Source organism: Diplotaxodon limnothrissa, linkage group LG2 (genome assembly GCF_057381915.1).
Source record: "Diplotaxodon limnothrissa isolate DT_005_m linkage group LG2, D_limnothrissa_male_GT1.1, whole genome shotgun sequence".
In the NCBI taxonomy this organism is placed as follows: domain Eukaryota; kingdom Metazoa; phylum Chordata; class Actinopteri; order Cichliformes; family Cichlidae; genus Diplotaxodon; species Diplotaxodon limnothrissa.
The window spans coordinates 27,519,614-27,537,774 of NC_140597.1; the positions used below are offsets into that span (position 1 = coordinate 27,519,614).

General features: G+C 43.0%; 4 protein-coding genes across 9 annotated transcripts in view; 3 read left to right on the forward strand and 1 right to left on the reverse strand.

Moving 5' to 3' along the window:
* ankhd1 (ankyrin repeat and KH domain containing 1) overlaps positions 1–3,775 on the forward strand; it is a 32,570-nt gene extending 28,795 nt beyond the window's left edge. For 2 of the 4 annotated variants that reach the window (XM_085361834.1, XM_085361836.1), the window contains exons 33-39: positions 68–1,625; positions 1,735–1,927; positions 2,130–2,252; positions 2,461–2,712; positions 2,823–3,007; positions 3,098–3,274; positions 3,389–3,775. In XM_085361834.1, coding sequence (XP_085217960.1) covers positions 68–1,625; positions 1,735–1,927; positions 2,130–2,252; positions 2,461–2,712; positions 2,823–3,007; positions 3,098–3,274; positions 3,389–3,448 — 2,548 coding nt within the window. In that variant the 3' untranslated portion in view covers positions 3,449–3,775. The remainder of the gene's footprint in view (positions 1–67; positions 1,626–1,734; positions 1,928–2,129; positions 2,253–2,460; positions 2,713–2,822; positions 3,008–3,097; positions 3,275–3,388) is intronic. The other 2 variants (XM_085361835.1, XM_085361837.1) reach the window with 1 other exon arrangement.
* Positions 3,776–5,204: 1,429 nt separating this feature from the next.
* On the forward strand, positions 5,205–6,841 carry higd2a (HIG1 hypoxia inducible domain family, member 2A). Its single transcript, XM_085369614.1, has 2 exons — positions 5,205–5,401; positions 6,300–6,841. Exons 1-2 carry the CDS (start codon positions 5,215–5,217, stop codon positions 6,464–6,466), a joined length of 354 nt encoding a protein of 117 aa, XP_085225740.1. The 5' UTR covers positions 5,205–5,214; the 3' UTR covers positions 6,467–6,841.
* Positions 6,842–7,613: 772 nt separating this feature from the next.
* Positions 7,614–13,527, reverse strand: cltb (clathrin, light chain B). Of its 2 annotated transcripts, XM_085369624.1 has the most exons (6): positions 13,106–13,527; positions 12,512–12,555; positions 12,230–12,347; positions 11,825–11,936; positions 11,338–11,358; positions 7,614–8,659 (listed from the first exon to the last, which is right to left on the reverse strand). In XM_085369624.1, exons 1-6 carry the CDS (start codon positions 13,257–13,259, stop codon positions 8,488–8,490), a joined length of 621 nt encoding a protein of 206 aa, XP_085225750.1. In that variant the 5' UTR covers positions 13,260–13,527; the 3' UTR covers positions 7,614–8,487. The 2 variants fall into 2 exon arrangements, with proteins under 2 accessions (XP_085225750.1, XP_085225758.1); XM_085369632.1 differs by lacking the exon at positions 11,338–11,358.
* A 2,166-nt stretch (positions 13,528–15,693) lies between these two features.
* pdlim7 (PDZ and LIM domain 7) overlaps positions 15,694–18,161 on the forward strand; it is a 31,961-nt gene continuing 29,493 nt past the window's right edge. Inside the window, exons 1-2 of one of the 2 annotated variants that reach the window (XM_085361839.1) lie at positions 15,694–15,866; positions 18,031–18,129. In XM_085361839.1, coding sequence (XP_085217965.1) covers positions 15,837–15,866; positions 18,031–18,129 — 129 coding nt within the window. In that variant the 5' untranslated portion in view covers positions 15,694–15,836. The remainder of the gene's footprint in view (positions 15,867–18,030; positions 18,130–18,161) is intronic. The other variant, XM_085361838.1, reaches the window with a different exon arrangement.

Sequence of the window (18,161 nt, forward strand, 5' to 3'; positions counted from 1 at the left end):
TTTTGCCAGATTTTTTTTTTTTTAAGGACATATTTTTGAATAAGCATATTCTGGTGTTTGGTTTCAGAGGAGGCACGGAGTCTACAAGGCATGCAGTCCAGCTGATCAATGCTCTGATCCAGGACCCGGCCAAAGAGCTTGAGGATCTGATTCCCCGGATTCACATCAGAGCACCGGGCTCGAAAACGACCTCAGCTTCCTTCCCCAGTACCACGGGGGCCACCAGTGGTTCAACCACTGGGCCAAAGGCTCTAAGCTCATTGCCCACGTCAACAGGCGTCTCGTTCCAGCCTCCCTCATCCTCGTCTTCATCCTCTTCTCAGGCTGGGGGAAAGATCGGGAAAGGGCTGTCGTCAAACGTCAGGCAGCCTTTCCCAGTGTCCCTGTCCCTGGCATACACCCACCCTCAGCTGGCGCTCCTGGCTGCTCAGACCATGCACCAGATCAGGCACCCTCGTCTACCCATGGCGCAGTTTGGTGGCACCTTCTCTCCTGCTGCTAGCACCTGGGGACCTTTCCCCGTGCGCCCTGTGAGTCCCGGCAGTGCTAACAGCTCCCCCAAACACAGCGGAGGATCCAGTAACACAGGACCACAGGCCAGACCCAACTCGAATCACAGTGAACACAGCAGCACCGCAAGCTCAGGAGTCCCAGTCACGACCACCAATACCGCCACCACCAGTGCTCCCAACACATCCGCTGCTATAGCTACACCTCTTACGCCTAACCCTACTCCATATAATCCCCAACAGAGTGTCGCTACGCCTTCCTCTGTCAGAAAACAGCTCTTTGCCCCAGACCCCAAGCCTGCCGGTGTCACACCCGTTTCTGTTTCGTTGCCTTCCAGTGGCAGTAGTACAGTACGAGGCACCGGCTCTCCCGCACATCACAGTTCCACTACAACTACGGCAAATGCTCCTCAGCAGCCAGTGGGACCCATTTCACAGCCCCCCATCCAGCCAGTTAAAACAGAGCCCAGTGCTGCTCCCCCTGCTGGAAAAGACAAGTCGTCTCTGCCCGTAGAGAGCCAGCCCGCTGCTGTCAGCGAGAGCGGCAACTCTGTGAGTTTCGCAGCCCCTGCCATGTCCTTAGCTCCAAAGCCAGAACCCCGCCAGCAGTTACCTCCCCCTCCCTCCTCTGTACCATCCACAGATGTTCCACAGCCTCACCTCAACCCACAGCCCAGTTCTCACCTACCCACAGCACCTGCTGCTGTTTTCTCGCACAACGTCGTGCACCCCAACAACACAGTACCCCACTTCTCAGCACCTGCGCCCAGAGTCTCCCATCGTATGCAGCCACCAGGGCCTTATTATTCCCTTTCTGAGCAGCAGCAGCAAACACAGCAGCAACAACAGTCTGTATTTGTACCCTTCAGCACTCACCAAGAAGTCCCAAAACAAACCCAAAACCCAACTTCCCAGCCAACAAGTTTGCCTCCACAAGCTCAGACCCAAGCTCAAGCCCAGATCCCAGGCTCCCTTCAGGTCTCTGGTAATCTTGGAATGATGAACGGTTCTCAAATGCAGCATGTCGCCAGTGCAGGCAAGCCTCAGCAGATGCACGCCAACCTCGGTCATACAGGTCTCTTCAGTTTCAGCAGCATCTTTGATAACAGCAACCAGGTAGGCGTAAATAAATCTTCACAACTACAACTTTACTTGACCGTGCATTTACTTTGGTAAGGGCACCATTCAGCTGGATTGTGATAGTAATCAGTTGTGCTTGCCTTAGCAGGTGGGAAACAATCCAGTGTGGGGTGCATGCCATTTGCCTACTCGATCACCCCCAGAGCAGTCTTTCTCGGCTCAGCAAGCGTACATGAGCATGGGCCAGATGGAGAATATGATGCCCCCACCTCCTCCAGACAGCTCAAAAGCCCCTGGCTACCGTTCCACCACCCAGAGGATGGTCAACAGCCCCATCGGTATGGCTGCATTTTTGTTTAATTCCAGTTCTTTGGGTTTAATAATCAAAATAATTATCAGAATAATTTCAGGAGAAATAAAGAAGGTGGTGATTACAGTACACATGCAACCGGATGTGGTGAATCTATGTTGACATGTAAGGTCTTATTTATATTTAGTACTGTAAAGCTGACAGTCTCCTTCTATTGTCTGTGTCCTTAGCGTTGCCTAACTTTGCCACCGGGATCTCTGGCAGTGCTGTTTTTCTACCTGGTCATACAGCTGGCACACCCTCATTCAGCAGACAGCACTTTTCCCCCCACCCATGGAGTGCATCCACATCAGGTACCAGGCTCACAGACCGCTTCTCTTTAATTCTTTTACATTTTAGGCCTTAAATGTACCCCTGACCCCTTTTATAATCCCTTTAACATTAATTTAATATTAGAGAGTTTAATAGCATTTTTCCATGCTTGTTTAAAAACAAAAACAAATCAGTCTCTTAAAAATTATTTGGAAGTGCTCTAACCTAGGCTTTGTCTTTTCCCACCAGGTGAATCTCCTGTCCCACCTCCCTCCACGGTGTCCTCCTCTGCCCTTTCCACCTCAGCGGTTGCTTCACCTCCTCAGCCTAAGCCAGGCAGCTCCTCGCAACAGGACCGGAAGGTTCCCCCACCCATCGGCACAGAGCGGTTGGCCAGGATCAGACAGACGGGGTCTGTAAACCCACCTCTGCTCACAACCAGCTACACGGCATCAGTTGGACAGGGAGGCATTTGGTCATTCGGGGTTGGCAGTGGTTCAGGTAAGAGCAAATTGGGCCCGTGTGAGAGTTGAACACAGCCATATACAGAAATGGGTTCTCAGTAACTTTGGCGTCCAGCGATAAAACCGCCTTGTGTTGTTTTGGTACAGAGGCCATGTCTGGTTGGTCCCAGCCCTTGATGAACAGCCACATGATGCACCCGCAGATGCACGCGGAGCAATCGGCCTTCTCTCAGCACCAGCCCATGGAGCAGGACGACACGGGCATCGCAAACCCTGCTAACAACTACCACCAGCCGCAGCATTTGCCCAACAGTTACATGGATTTCCCAAAGGTAACTCAGAGTAACAGCTCTGACGGACTTTCAATGCCCATTTGTCTGTGTACTTGTGTTTTAACGGCTATCTGTGTCCATTTTGTCCAGGGGATGCCAATGTCTATGTATGGAGGAACCATGCTGCCCCCTCATCCTACCATGGCAGAAGGCCCAGGGGGGCCGATGTACAATGGTTTGCACGCTGGTCACGCTGGTGACCCTGCATGGAGCCCCATCATTAAAGTGGTCCCAAACAATGCAGATAACTCTGACCCACAACAGCAGGTAAAGTTGGCCTTTATTAAAATCAGACTTGCGACACTTGTGCAGATTTATGCCGTTTTATAAGGAGCAGCATTTGACTAATAACCCCCCTGACCTTTCTCCTCTCTCCTTCAGGTGTGGACCGGTACCTGGGCACCTCATGTGGGCAATGTGCACCTGAACCATGTCAATTAGACGGCATCCTACAGCAATCAAACACACACAGCATGACCCACAGTGCAAACATGTAATACCAACTGACCGACACGACCGAATAAGACGACGAAAAAATTAACGCGTAAACTTTTAAACTTTAGTAGAGACCTGAAATGCAGAGTAAAGGTTGAAGAATTGGAAGTTCTCTTTGACGCCATTCTTTGATGTGCCTATCTAACGAGGAAAGAGGAAATTGGGCCAGAGCTGTTATCAGTGTCCCAATGATGCAAACACACACACGCGCGCGATCACCTGTTCAACAGGATCCATTCTCTGCGTAGTTTAGCGATTTTTGACTTTAAACCCGCGTACACCGTTCTTGGGCTGCGGGGTGGGGTGGGGGGGGCTCAACATGAAGTAGCTATTTAAACTTGGCCCAGAACTAGATGATGATTACCTGAAGAGCGAAATCAGAACCTTTTAGAGTGGTAAATACATGTATAATTGTTTACATACTAAAAAGGGTTAAAATGAGAGTAAATTTCATGTCGTATAGTGGCTCTACTTTATGTAGCCTGTATTAATGTGAAATATTTACCTTAATATTCAATAAAAAGATTGAAAAATATTTGTGCTGAAGCTTTTTTGTTTATCTTTGTTGATGCATATGACTCCTGAGTCTTCAGTTAAGTTTTTTTTTTTGTTTTTTTATCCACTAGATTTTGATTTTTTTATTCCTCTTTGGGCTCAAGCTTCCTGACTGCATGATTTCTTAGGCAGACATTAAAGTATTTCATTCTAAGTGCTTCACTGAGGGGGAAAAGTGATTTCATGTTTGAGAATCAGTGAAGGTTGTACAATACTGCCACTCAGTGGTAAGAGTGGGGTTTATTTTGTGAAAAATTGAGAGCTATGTGAAAATCCCAATATACCGCGTAGCTTTCCTCCCTATAGCAAACAATTTGTGATTTAAAATAAAATGTGGCACCTGAAGATTCGTTTAGATTTAATGTGTAGCTGTTTCATTGATGCATTGTACAGCACATAAGGAATGTGCCACTGGAAAGTGAAACCTCACATTCAGGAAAATTAGAACGTCCAGCAGTCGCTACAAATATTTATTAGGCCACTTTTTTTTTTTAAATATGGGATTCAATTTCAAGTAATTACAAGTCATGACATTTTAATTATCAAAATGGAACCATCCTGCTGTGTATATAGAACCTCAATCTTGATTGTTTGTGGTAAGTATCCAGTTACATCACTGGACAGTAAATGACCTAAATTGAATTTAACATCCGCTGAACTTTATTCTAAAACAAATCTGACTTTTTAATTTCTGTTAAAGTTAAAAAACTGCACATTTAACACACCTGCAAATAGGTGGGGGGAGAGTTTAGCTTTGAGTTGAAAGTTGTGCATTGAGAAGCTGCAATAAAGTGTACTCTAAAGTAAAAAGAAAAAGCGCAATTATATCTAAAGAAAAAGCACTTACTGCGCACAATCAGATATTGGATCATAATATTGCTGCAGCTGGGTATGCTTTTAAATACTTGTATACTAAAATACTTGAATATCTGCACTAAGAGGCCGTGGTCAGTGTTTAGTCTAATTTATATTTCTGTTTTATATTTCTGAAGTGAAAGATTGATGAATTTGTCCAAGGCATTCCTCTCTAATCAAGGTAGACTTTTTTTTTTTTTTTTTTAAATTTAAAATATTTGGACCTTTATTGTGAAGCCGTGGAAAATTTTAACCGGAAATGTAGTTCTTGGGATTTCCTGGTTGTCATACCCAAGGTAAGCATGGCGGCAGCAGCAACACCCGGAGTTGCAGAGCAAACACCCGGAGCAGCTCCGCAGAGAGCTGTGCCGTTTGATTTATCCCAGGCTCCAAACATCGAAGGCTTCAACCCTTTGCCTAAAGTCAAAGATGAGACTTTCAAGGAAAAGTTTGCGAGGAAAACCAAGGAGAACCCATTCGTCCCGATAGGTGAGTTACACAAGCGGAGAAAAGCGCTGCACAGTAAAGTCACAACTGCGGTCTGCTATGTCCTCTACTTCACACAACTATGTTAGCGCTTAAATATAAAACATAAAGGCTTGGGTGAGTGGTGGGCACGACATCAGCTGATAACACAGCAGAGGTGTGTGGCTAGATCGACGTAACCGATGACATATTTCCCAACGATCTGCTTTCGGTACCGGAAATATTCCCGGAGCTGCTCCTCCAGCTGTGCGGCAGCGTCCTCTCAACCCCCGGAGGTCATTGTGGTCATTCTTCATATATTTTGTAACTCGTGGTCTGCACAATAAAACCTTCAATACATCAAAGCGTATTAAAAGCCGTTTTAAGTGGATAATATAAAACCGGACAAACATGTTTGGGATATAATTGGACTGTATCTCACATTCTTGTTCATCTGTCAACAGTTATTTACGCAATTCTGTATCTGATATACTACTTACTGTTGCTTCACGAGTGCTTTATTAAAATAGCCTGTGCTGTTTTCTTTCATTGTTACTCCCAAAATCATACATATAGTCCGTTGATGCCTATGATATTATTGCTGATTCTTGTTTTGTGTTCCCTGAAGCGTTTAAGATTCTAATTTAGAAGCTGTTTACGCTGAGGTCATCTGTTGTTGACATCTGTAGCAATAATGCTGTCATTAGAAATGAACAGTCTCCTTTTATTTTACCGTTGACTGCAGCCACCCTGATAACTAAAAAGTGTCTGTGCCAAAGGAAAGTGCAGCTTTTATATCTCCATCACCCCATTCTACTTGATATTAGTTACACTATTCAGCCATGAGTTTTTCCTTGTCTGTGGATCCAGTTAACTGTCCTAATAAACTGGGTTTATAAGCTATAATTTCTTTATTTTCCAGGTTGTTTGGGAACAGCGGGAGCGCTGATTTATGGTCTCCGTGCCTTCCATCAAGGGAAAACCAGACAGTCCCAGCTCTTGATGAGGGGACGCATCTTTGCTCAAGGCTTCACTGTAGTTGCCATTATTGTTGGTGTTTTTGCCACGGCTCTGAAACCCAAGCAGTGAAATGGATCGATCCCACATCTCTGCCATTGTCCATTCAGTGTGTGGAATCGCAGCAGACTCTGGACTTCTTTAAATGAACTGAATAATGTATTGGGTCTTTAACATTCTTCAGACACATATGTAAATGTCAGCATTATTTATTGCTGTTTAAAAACTGTGAATCACTCACAAAAAATGATTATTTTCGCTTCTTGCTGACAGTGTGGAACAGCAAAGTTGAATCGGCTTGTTACCAGTAAGCAGGCTGGACTTCTTTAACACTACTAAAATTGTGTTGAAGCAAATTGCTGATAAATGTAAATTGTTTTCTTGCTCATTTGGTGAGCTCGGCTTCAAATGTATCCCCCATACTGTTATTATTATATTCTAATAAAATGTCACATTTGAACCTGGTGTCATATTTAAGATAAAGCACCATATCTTGTGTTTGAGTTTCCTGGTGTGCTAACCTATAAGGTTATATTGACAAACTCAGTGTGGAAATTCGTTGTTAATGACTTGAGTTAGGCCCAAGTCCACCTTAAAACACTCAACAGAATAAAATCCTCCTAAGAAGACCTTCAGGTGTTATGTGTAGTGTAATAGTGTAAATTATACACTTTATAAAGTCACCTCTCAGAGAATTGTGCTAGCCAAGTTAAGCATGATATGTATAAAAAATTATGCTTAAAAGATTTAAAATATCTGTAAATAACCCAAACGTGGTCATAATATTAGCACTGACTTTAGAGCTACCTTAATTATTTGTCGCACATATGGTGCTGGAAACATTCCTCAGAGACTAGAGCAGATGTGGTCTTCTGATCTGCATTCAGAGATGCTCTTCTGCATACCTTGGTTGTACCAAACAGTTATTCAGGTTACTGTTGCCTTCCAATCAGCTTGAACTACTCTGGTCATTCTCTGTAAACCTCAGAGTTGTTTGTGTGGGGAAATCTCAGTAGATCAGCAGTTTCTGAAATACCCAGAGCAGCCACTCCAGCACTAACAACCATGCCACATTCAAAGTCACTTAAATCACCTTTCTTCTCCATTCTGATGCTCTGTTTGAACCACCTATCAAAGTTGCTTGTATGTCAAAATACAAGGGCATAAGTAAGCAATTATCACAGCTAAGAATTGAAGACAAATCGTTTGAAGTGATCATACTACACTGTTTTTATTTTCCAGTTCCCTTTTAACATTCACTTTTTCACTATTCCTTAAATCCAAATAGGCAGCATGTGAAACAGTGTGAAGACATCGCTGTTGTAAATGACCCCGTGCATCATTTCTTTAAAAAAAAAAATTAAAATTTGTTGGCGTAACAGAAAATGGTTTAATATAGCAAAATAAGAAACAAGCCGTAAAATGTGTGAACTCTGAAAATTTCAATGAAATCTTTGGTTGTAGTTCAATGTTTCTTAATTTAGCTGAAATCTTGCCAAATTGAAGAGAAATTCATCCAGCTAAGTGCTCAAATTGTAGAAAGAGGTTGATCAAAAAAGGCCACGAGCTTGGGTATGTTATAGTGAAAAATATGCTAACTTAAAAACAGTAATTAGGGATATAATATAATACAGTGAACATTAATGTGCTTCGGTTAATGGTTTAGTTGATGAGGCAAAACTGGTTACGATCTAATCTGTAACAGTGCTTAATCGCTAAGTGTTTGACCGTAATGCTAATTTATAAATTCAACTAAAAATGTGCATCCAAAATATCAGGAAGTCATGCAATAAAGTTGACCTAGTAACAATTTATAAGTTAAAGGAGAAAGGGAAATTACTGAATTTACAGTAACAATATTTTCTTAATATAGCAGTGATGAAGCTGACCAACTAAAGGATGTTGTAACAGTAATCCCTCCTCTCACAGGTTTAAGTATATTATTTGACTCTAACAGGCATCGTTAAAGGCAGGAAGTGTTTAAAGGTTATAAACATACCAGGGTGTTTTTCGTACACAAAAGGGCATACAAATCCTTCTGATGCAAAGTGAGATTAAAAGGCAATGTTTCTAGCTCCCCCCAGCGACATGCTCTAGCGAACTAGAGGTGTCTGTTTGAGAGAGATCAGCACAGAGCGCATTCGGGAAACATCCTTCGCCTGCTTGTTGGTTTTTGGATTGAAGTCACAGAGACGAGCTACTCTCTCCCATTCAGACCCGGGGCTGTTGCTGTCCGTCTCTGCCAGGAAAGCCTCCTCAGATGCTCTGTGGATGTGAAGGGAAGCACAGAAAGGTGTCGGTGAGCTGGAGGTTATCAGAGGGATTTCACGAAAGCAAACGCAGCCTGAGCCAAACACGGTTCCCAACCACAAAGTTCAATCACACCAAGAGCACGTGCTCACGAGATAGTAAAAGCAAAAAATACCTCATGCATGTCTTTATGCCGCAGATGGTGTAGAAGATAGATGTAGCTTCCAGATCTAAAACCCGAATCCTGCTTTTGTTTTAATGGCCAGCAGGGGGCGACATCCCAGACTAATAAAGGACTTGAAAGTAAATAGACGTGGCTGAAAAAGATCCTCGGCTGCCTCACTCTTTGACATCAGTAGAATTTTTCACGAGGACTTTATGGGCTCAGAAGTTTTTGGTCCATTTAAAAAACAAAAAAATAAACAAACTAAAAAAAAACCCCTGATTATTCTAAGGGTCAGATTGAAGCAGCTCATTGGCTAACAATTTGTCAATATCAAATCATGGAAAAGCATAATTGGACTTAAGGGTAGCTACTAGGGCTGGGCCATATTATACCGTTCACGGTAATACCGGTATAATGTTAGGCAATGATAGGAAAATGAAATATCGCGATAGAATGGGAGTAAAACGCGCATGCGCAGTGCCTTTGTTTTCATACGCACATGGCCGATTGTTGAGTGAAACAGATGAACCAGAATTGGTTTGTAAAAATGGTGCAACTTCAGTGATGTGGAACTGGTTTGGTGTTTGTTCGTCAGATACACAACAAAGCACATTTTTTTGCAGAACATGCAAGCGGCCGTTGTTATTGTCATATTTGTCGGACTAAGATGCTCTTAAATCTGGGAGTAATCTGGGTCCTAAACTCCGTATATTCAGGTCAAACAACACTGCAGCATCACTTAGAGTTAAAAACTGTCTAAATTCTTTCATCTTTAATAAAACGATCAGCATTGCTGCTTTACCAGGTGTAACTATAAAGTTTTACTTCCAGGCATCCATGAAAACAAAAGTTATTACATTTAACGGAGTTAGAAGTTAGCAGGAAGCTAGCGGAAGTTAGCTCGCTAGTTTCGCTAGTTACCTAAGCATGATATTGCATGTTCTGACTGAGAGATTTCTGAAAAAAATCAAACGTACAGCTCTGCTATCACTTCCAACATAAATGAAGACAGGAAACTAAACAGCAGTGACGTTTGTAGGGTTACTGAAGTTGGGCTAGCTGGTATATAATGATGTGCGACGTAATCGCTAGCGACACAGCTATGTTAGCATAACATAAACAGTGAAGCTGGAGGACGAACACTAACACTTTTCCACTTATAAAAGTTAACGTGAAGGTTCCAGATGGTTAGAGACAAATGCAATCGCATGGCAGGATGCTGTAAACGGACCAAACTTCAGTCAGGAGAACAACTGAGATAATCCATCCACAATACGAGGTTAGTCATTAATATACTGCAACAACATGGGAATAGAGCAGCTGCCAGAGAATTCAACATTAATGAATCAATGGTACAGAAGTGGAGGAAGCAAGAAGAATGAGTTTAATAAAGTTTGATTTATCTGACTGCTTTGTTTCGCTTAATGTGCCTTATAATCCCGTGCACCTTATGGTCCGAAAAATACGTACTGCACACTGCAGTTTAATGTTGCAAAGCACCTCTTTTTAACTTCAGTGGATATTATACATGGTTATGCTCAGGATATGTCAGCCCATTTCTACTGGAAATGCCTTTTGGTTAAACTTTCAGCAAGGAATTTGCATTTGCACTGTTACATTTTTATAAAGCTTTAATGTACATAAAAACCAGCTTCTTGTTTAAGTGAAAATAAATGGAAGGTTGTCTTTTTGCGCTAGTAATTTTGTGGAGTTGTATTTTGTCTCGCATCAATTATATCGTCGGTTATATCGTTATCGCAAATTTTCAAATATATATCGTGATAAATATTTTTGGCCATATCGCCCTGCTCTAGTAGCTACATCCATCTTTCATACAGTCTATACTTTATACCCAACATACACTTCATTGTTGACATATTTAATATTTATTTTTGGTATATAAAAACATCCAGGGCACAAATCAGTCAAAAAGAACACAAATAATGCCAAATGAAGCCTTTGACAAAAAAGAAAAAACAAAACAAAACACAATTCCAGTGTTGGGTCATGCATCGTGGGCAAAAGAGGTCATTCAGGGGGCAGATCATACAATATTAGAAGGCAGAAGAATTCTAAACGTACACAAAGCCTATAACATCAGAGTTGGGCTGTTTGTAGAAAGCCTTATCAGCAATCCTAGCGTGCAGAGCAAGGCCAAGAAAGCAGGAAAAAAGAAGGAGAGGAGAACAGTTTCAGTGTCAGTCAACAAGCAGAAAAGTGTTAGAGTCTGGGTTATTGTAAGCAACTGAGAAACATTTCTAATGAGGTGGAAACAGTGACTAAACATCTCGCATTAGTGTCATAAACAATCTAGGATGGTCTTTGCTCTAGCATGGGGAGGGGGCGACTGCAGCATTTTCTTTCTGCTGTCTGCATTCTTTTCAGCTAGCTAGTTTCCTGTTTTGCTTTCTGGGCACTTGAACTGGACACACAGCTGTAGACTAATATCTCATCAGAGTATTGCCTCTCAGTCCTTTATAAAAAAATAGAAGAAAAAAAGAAAAGAGCTACAGATGCAGAGCGGTACCGTGCCAGACTTGGATAGAGTCTGTTGGGAAGTGTGAGAGAATAACTGGTTAGCTTGGTCAAGAAAAGAGAGACTGCACAGTTTATGACACTGAGGGGAACCAGGCTAAATGAAGTACTAAGTATTATAGTGTTGTAATCTGTTGTGATCACCTTGGTGCAGTAAATTCAACACATATACCACAACCGTGTCAATTTATCAGTCAGCTGTAAAACATACACAGGTCTAGGATGTAATCTTGTAGAGAAAGGCACAGTTTCCCACACCTCGGAAGAACCTATAAGGACCTCCACTGAACCTCCACTGAACTTATAGTTTAGAGCGAGGCATGTTTGCTAACTGAACCACAATGTTTGTTTTACCAAGAACAACTACCTCTAACTACCAATATAAAATTCAAAACAAAGGTAGTAGAGTGATTACAGCATCACCATCATCGATTACTTCTCTGCACATTAGCGGTGGGGTGGGGGGGTCAGATCCTAACCTGTTGTTGGTCTTATTCTTCTCCATCTGCTCACTTTGGTGTACGTGCCAGTCTTCAAGCTCCTTCTTCGCTTTCACTCTCCATTCTTCCTCTGCTGCCTTGGATGCAGAGTCTTATTAGGACGCAAGAAAGCAGAAACGTCACACAGTTGTATTACATTTAATTTCTTCTGTTTCTATGTGTGACACAGATCTTTTCTGATTAGTTTAAACTTTATCACCAGTGTGTTGAAAGCCAGTTTAGCCTCTAACAGAAGGGCAAATAGCAGTACAGTGAAGTGTTAGTAAATACGTGTGAAATGAACCAGGGACCTTGTAAGGAAAATAAGAAGAATCATAAGAGCTACACAGCACTAAGTGCATTACACACAATCACTGACAGCGGCAGGGAAACATTGTTACCAACCTAATGCTTCAAGGCGTGCCTTCTGCTCCTCCCTCCATTTGCGTAAACTTTCAGGTTCTTGCCTTTGAATATCCACCTGGGCGATGGCTGCGTAGCTGTCTGTTGGGCCATTGGACTCCTGTTGGGGTACGCAAAACATGTACACCATTAGAAGCAGCTATTCGGTTCATTTATGCGTGAACGCCACAGCAAACCCACTCCTTCATCACATGATTACGGTGTTCGGAATAAAACTCAACCACACATAGGTTATATAAAGAGACAGACAAGACTGAAGCTCACCTGAAACAGGTCTCCATTCAACGTGGCAGGCTCTTCAAACCCGTCTAGCATTTTTTTTTAAAAAACAAAACAAAAAAATACAGATATAAGTTTAGATGAACTTCTTGGAGTTTATCCGCTTATACTTCCTTGCTATCTGGAGCGACTTATGCTCGCTGCTACTACTACCGTGGTGTAACTTTTGGTCTCGAAACGGATAAGACTTCAGAAATGCAGCAACACCTGTTTGGTTACCTGCTTAATATTGTCTGGGCTGCTTTGTCGGTTAGAAGGCCAGTAGCACTTGTTCGCTTGCTTAGTTTTAAGGTGCTAGTGTCACATAGCTAATGTTATGTGGGATAGCGTTAAACAAAACCTACGTTGTCGCAGCTAGCTAAGCTACAAGGCTAACGTACTGTTAGTTTGAATCTAAATAGGAAGCAATAAGAGTGTTAACCACTTATATCAGACAGCGGTGTTGTTAACATATGGCGGTGGGGCCTTTGTTGGCTAACTACTAAGCAAGTTACCGATGCAAGTTCCTGTATTAGTATTAGCTAGCTCTAGTTAGCTTTGTTTGCTCGTTAGCTGACGTTAGCTCAGGGACAAGCTTGCCATAGTTGTCGGTCTGCGGCTGCTGAACACCGGCTCCTTCTAGGATCCCAAATGCGTCGCCATCGTTTTCTATCCCCGCTATCTCATTCTCCTGTTGAGCCAGGAAAGCGGCGGCCGGGTCCTCTTCAGTCGGGTGCGCTCCGTTGTCAGCCATCTTTCACAAAAAGTGTAGAAGTTTGACTGAGCTTGCTTAGCTTGCTAAACGTTAAAGCCACAAAAAAATCAGGCCACCGAGCTCTGCAACGTTAATAGTAACAACTTAAAAATTCGATTAGAGTGTTATCTATTCTAAATATCGCTTGGAAAAATAGAGTCAGCTAGTAAAGCATACGGAACAAACAATCTACGCGTCGATTAAAGGCCGTAACTGATGATTCATTATTTCTTCACTTGTTCAACCAGTATGTGTATGATGATAGAGCAGGGGCAGCACCCCGAGGGGACCTTTACATTTTGTTGGAGTTTGTCGCCATCTGCTGGCCATCTGCAGCACAGCACTGTCATCTCAAGGGTTGTAGTGCTAATGCAGTGACAGTAATAAAAAAATATATACAAACCTTATATAGCACAATTTATAAACAGAAATGGAAAATGGTTCGTAAAAGCATAAAGGTTATGCATTCACCCCCCCTGCAGGAAAATGAATATCCTCAGCAAAATCTACATGAGTGGATCATTAAAAGGGAGACGCAGCAGACATCCTCACCACTTAACTGGAACACCTTCAGATCCTCCCTGCCACCTGCTTCTGGATCAAAGATTTCCTCACTAACCGCCCCCAATCAGTCCGACTTTGCCCCCACCTCTCCCCCCACTCGCTGTCACTCTGCACCAGATCCCCCTATTGTATGCCCTCTACACTGATCTCAACCCACCCAACCAACATAGTCGTCAAATATGCTGATGACATACTGGGTTCATCTCTGATGGAGGCGTACAGGGCAGAGGTAGAGAAACTTGTCACACTGGTGCTCAGAAAATAACCTAAAGCTGAAGGTCCTTAAAACAAAAGAGCTCACCTTGTCCTCCGCTGGCCTTCTACTGCTCCACAGTGGAGCATGCTCTCCTACTGCCTGGGTGTTGGGTACGCAGGGGCCACAGCTGAGAGCAGGAAGGATGTGCAAATGTAATTAACATCGCCCAAAAAACCATTGACTGTCCTCTGCCAACCCTGGAGGCCAGGTCAAGATCTCCGGTCAGTCAGGTCCTACACCTCCAGACTCACAAACAGCTTCTTCTCCTGGGCCATTCGGACTGTTAAACACTCAACAAACACCCACACCCCACACCTGCCCACTCACCTCACCATGGTTTGAGTAATCCTCATCACTCAGGTGACTCACACACTGTCTATTCAGACCATGTATTTTCTTTACACTGCTTCCAAGCACTTTGGAACTTGTTCTCTAAAGTGTGCCTTTCTCTTATTTTTGTATATACCCCTCTTGACTCTATATATTTCTCCTGTTTGCTATTTACTCCTGCTACGGATCTTATTAACGGCCTATGCTTTGCATTTATGATCATTAGTAATGACCTTTCAGTAATGGTCGATGTGGTTAGTGTTAGTGGAGTTTTGTACCATTTAAAAATCCATAATTGGAAAAAACAGCACTGGATAAACAGTTTGGGGACAAAGTTAAAGAGACGAGGCTGATATGGTTTGGATACATGCAGAGGAGTGATAGTAGATATAGTGGACAAAGGATATTGAAGATGGAGCTGTCAGGCAGGAGGAAAAGACCACAGAGGAGATTCATGGATGTAGTGAAGGAGAACATGCAGAGGGTTGGTGTGGCAGAGGAGGATGCTGGCGATAGGATGAGACGAAAGTTGTAGCGACCCCTAGAGGAAGCAGCTGAAAAAAGAAGATACACATTAATTATTGCATAAATCTGACTAGAACTGATATAGTGTCTGTCATATGAATGTTAATAATAAATATTACCCTCCTCAATTGTTCAAAAGAATCCTTTTTTAACACCTGTTTTTGTTTGCGAACAGAAAGAAATTAGGGAAATTATAAAGCCAAACATAGTAGCACTTGCAGTAGAAGCAAATACTGCTTCTTCTTCTTTTTTTTTTTAAAACTAACTTCACTTTTCTTTTTTATTTTACAGACTCTTGCGCTATTTCATAGTATAAGGCTCTTACCATGCAGGCACCAGTGAAACTTTCATTTTAACTGTGTTGTTTATTGTAGACGTATATATCTGTTTCTCTCTCCATCTAGGATAAGTCATGTCAAATTAAGTTACCTATTACTATTAAATAGTAATGGCTTAGCTATAGCTAAGCCATTACTATTTACTGTACTTACTATAGTAAGTACAGTAAACAGCGTGTGTAAAAAGTTATTCTTCAGGGGCGGTGTCCTGGATTAGTTCATGTTTATCCCTGAGGCATAGTCTTATTTATTTATTTATGTTCCTTTAGTTAAAACCGACGGAGTGATTGAGAAAAGCTGTTTCAGGGCGGCTATGATGAATGGCTTTAGTAGTAGCAGCTGATGAGTGCAACTCGGCCTCTGAGTGAAATGAAGCCTCCGCCCATGTGACTTCTGACGTCTCAGCAGAGTCCTGCTAAAAAGAATTTGAGGGAATGAGTTTGCTGCTCACCAGGGGGATCCACGGCGGCTTCCTGACGTTTGCTTCAAGGAAGTCTGAAAAGTTGCCTGCTTGCCAACCCACTTATCAAATTTTTTAATTATTTTTAATCCGGTACACTCGTGATGTCCGGCGAGCACAGAGAGACACAAGAGGTAAGCTAATGCATCTTTGTGTGTTTGTGTAACTTCTTCAAACCAGCTTTTTCCCCACAGAGGAGGTTTGTATGGGTTAAGCTGGTGCTCCAAACTGTGCAGGCTCATGCTTCTGGCCATCTTCCCCGAGCCCCTGCTGCTCTGTAGCTGTGCTAACTACTTTGTCAGAGCCGAGAGTTTTGTCCGGTTTTCGTGTCCCGTGTTGTCGCGAGTGGAAACCTGGCTGTCTGCGGCGGTGTTAACCGGGATACAGCGTTCACAGCGTGGCCTTTAATTACCGCTGGGAAATTAGTGTGCTAGACGCATTGAAGAAACCCGTGTACGCTCGTAATTGCGTAGCGTGTTAACCAAAAATTCCCTGTATTTGAGCTCTCATTAAGAGCAACACGAGTTCCTATAGAACTAATGCAGCAGCAGCAATAATATAGAAAATTATAAATAGCAACACCATAAGCATGGGGATGAGTGCCACACATTTATTGGCTTAAAACTGATGCTTTTATTTTCTTGCCTATCATACAGGGTGGTGTTTAATTAAGTAGAGTGCAGTCACATTAATGCTGTAACTTCCTCCGCTTTAATACAGTCTGAGTAATCAGCTTTCAGTGTGGTGTTTGTCACCAGTGAAATCTAGCCTCCATTACCTGCTGCTCCTGCTGCAGGTCTTTCTCTGTCGCCTTATGCTCCTCTGTATCATAGTTCATTTCCCTGGCTCTGAGAAAAACTAATTTAAGCTTTGCCAATAAAGAGTCAGGTTTGTACAGATCTAGAGGCTGCATTGACAGTGAATGAATGCGAATGCAAGTCTTTTTTTATTTTAAGGATTTCCATTAACTTTAGCAGATTTGCAGGTTTTCTTAGTGGGATTATTTGGGGTGCTAGGCTGGATTAAAGGCTAGATTTTCCTTATCTGTGAGCACACCACTGTCTCACCAGCCTTTACAGTGTGTGTGAGCGGCTCTGTTGCTTTAAGAGCTTGATGTTAAAGTATAATTGCTGAGGGTTTTTTTTTTTTCTTGCTTGTACTATGTTTCATGCCCTACAGAAAGAATGTAGAGGGTTGTGTGCTTTGCTTCATTTGTGGCCGTCTGCCGTTTCCCAAGTGCAATGAACTTAGAGGAGGAGAAAAAAAAATCTCCTGGCCCATGCCAGAATCCATGGGTCGTTGACGTTACCTCTCTCCATCCTCCTCTGCCCCCCTCCTCCTCCTCCTTCTCTCCCTGTGACTCATGTGGGTGTTGGGCTGAAATAGTTTGGTGTAGTTTTACATTCCTTATATAGCCTCTGAGGAGTGAGGAGAGGCTACGGCTTGCCTGTGTCACAGTCAGGATCGAGGGGGTAGGGTTTGCCAACAGAGAGGGAATCTGCTTGCTCCAGCTTACTGACTCTTTAGCTTTCTCCCAGGTTTGGGCTACCAGCTGACCTTTGAGGACAAGGTAGGTGGCATAGCTGTGTGTCACGGAGACCTGTGACACCTGGTAGGTTTGCGGAAGAGGAGGAGGAGCAGGGCTAGAGTAGCCGTGTGAGCACAGAGGTCAGTGGTCAAACCCTAACTCTGTGTAAGCCACTAACAGAGGGCTGCATCTCATGTTGCCCTTTGGTTCTTAAAACTACCTAGTTATTTAGTGCCTTGCCGCAGACTGGCAGTAATTAATTGCGGTGAAGCCACGATACCTGTTACCTGGCTGAATACAGCAAGTGGCACATTATCCCCCCCGAAGGAGGAGTTGTTGCTGCTATTGTTGTGCAGTAGATCTTCTAAATGCTGCACATTGGTGCTGCAGTAGACTGAAATGAATTAAACTCTAACTTCACCTTAGAGTTTAGCTTTAGATTATGACACCAGGCTATTTGTGTGTTTTGAAATGTGTAAAAATGGCACGTCCAACTGGCACTGCTCCCTCTTTATTGCCTAATTTTGACGTGCCGTAACATGGTTATTCCTAAAACTAAGACGTGACATTATCTGCTGTAAAAGAAAACAACTTGAGTGTTATTTTCTGTATGCTGTGTGTATGTGTGCTCTTGTGGGCTGGTGGTGCTGAGAGCCAGCAGATAGACTGTTTCAGATAAAGCAAAATAATAAAGGACCTTGAGAACCTTTTCCGGGCTTTCTGGCTAATTAAGATGTTTCCTTTCCCCCTTTTTTTTTTCTTTCCTCAAGGGTATGAATACGTACTCTGTAACCCTCAGCGGCTCGCCGCCTTGGGGCTTCAGGCTGCAGGGTGGCAAGGACTTCAACATGCCTCTCACCGTGTCAAGGGTAAGAAAGTGCACATGGAATCAGCTTTTGTA

Coding starts and splice junctions, on each gene's coding strand:
- higd2a (XM_085369614.1), top strand. CDS start 5,215: ATGGCGGCAGCAGCAACACCCGGAGTTGCAGAGCAAACACCCGGAGCA. Junction 5,402..6,299: donor GAACCCATTCGTCCCGATAG/GTGAGTTACACA, acceptor TTTATTTTCCAG/GTTGTTTGGGAACAGCGGGA.
- cltb (XM_085369624.1), bottom strand. CDS start 13,259: ATGGCTGACAACGGAGCGCACCCGACTGAAGAGGACCCGGCCGCCGCT. Junction 11,937..12,229: donor GGCACGCCTTGAAGCATTAG/GTTGGTAACAAT, acceptor CGTCCTAATAAG/ACTCTGCATCCAAGGCAGCA. Junction 11,359..11,824: donor AAGAATAAGACCAACAACAG/GTTAGGATCTGA, acceptor ACTTCCCAACAG/ACTCTATCCAAGTCTGGCAC.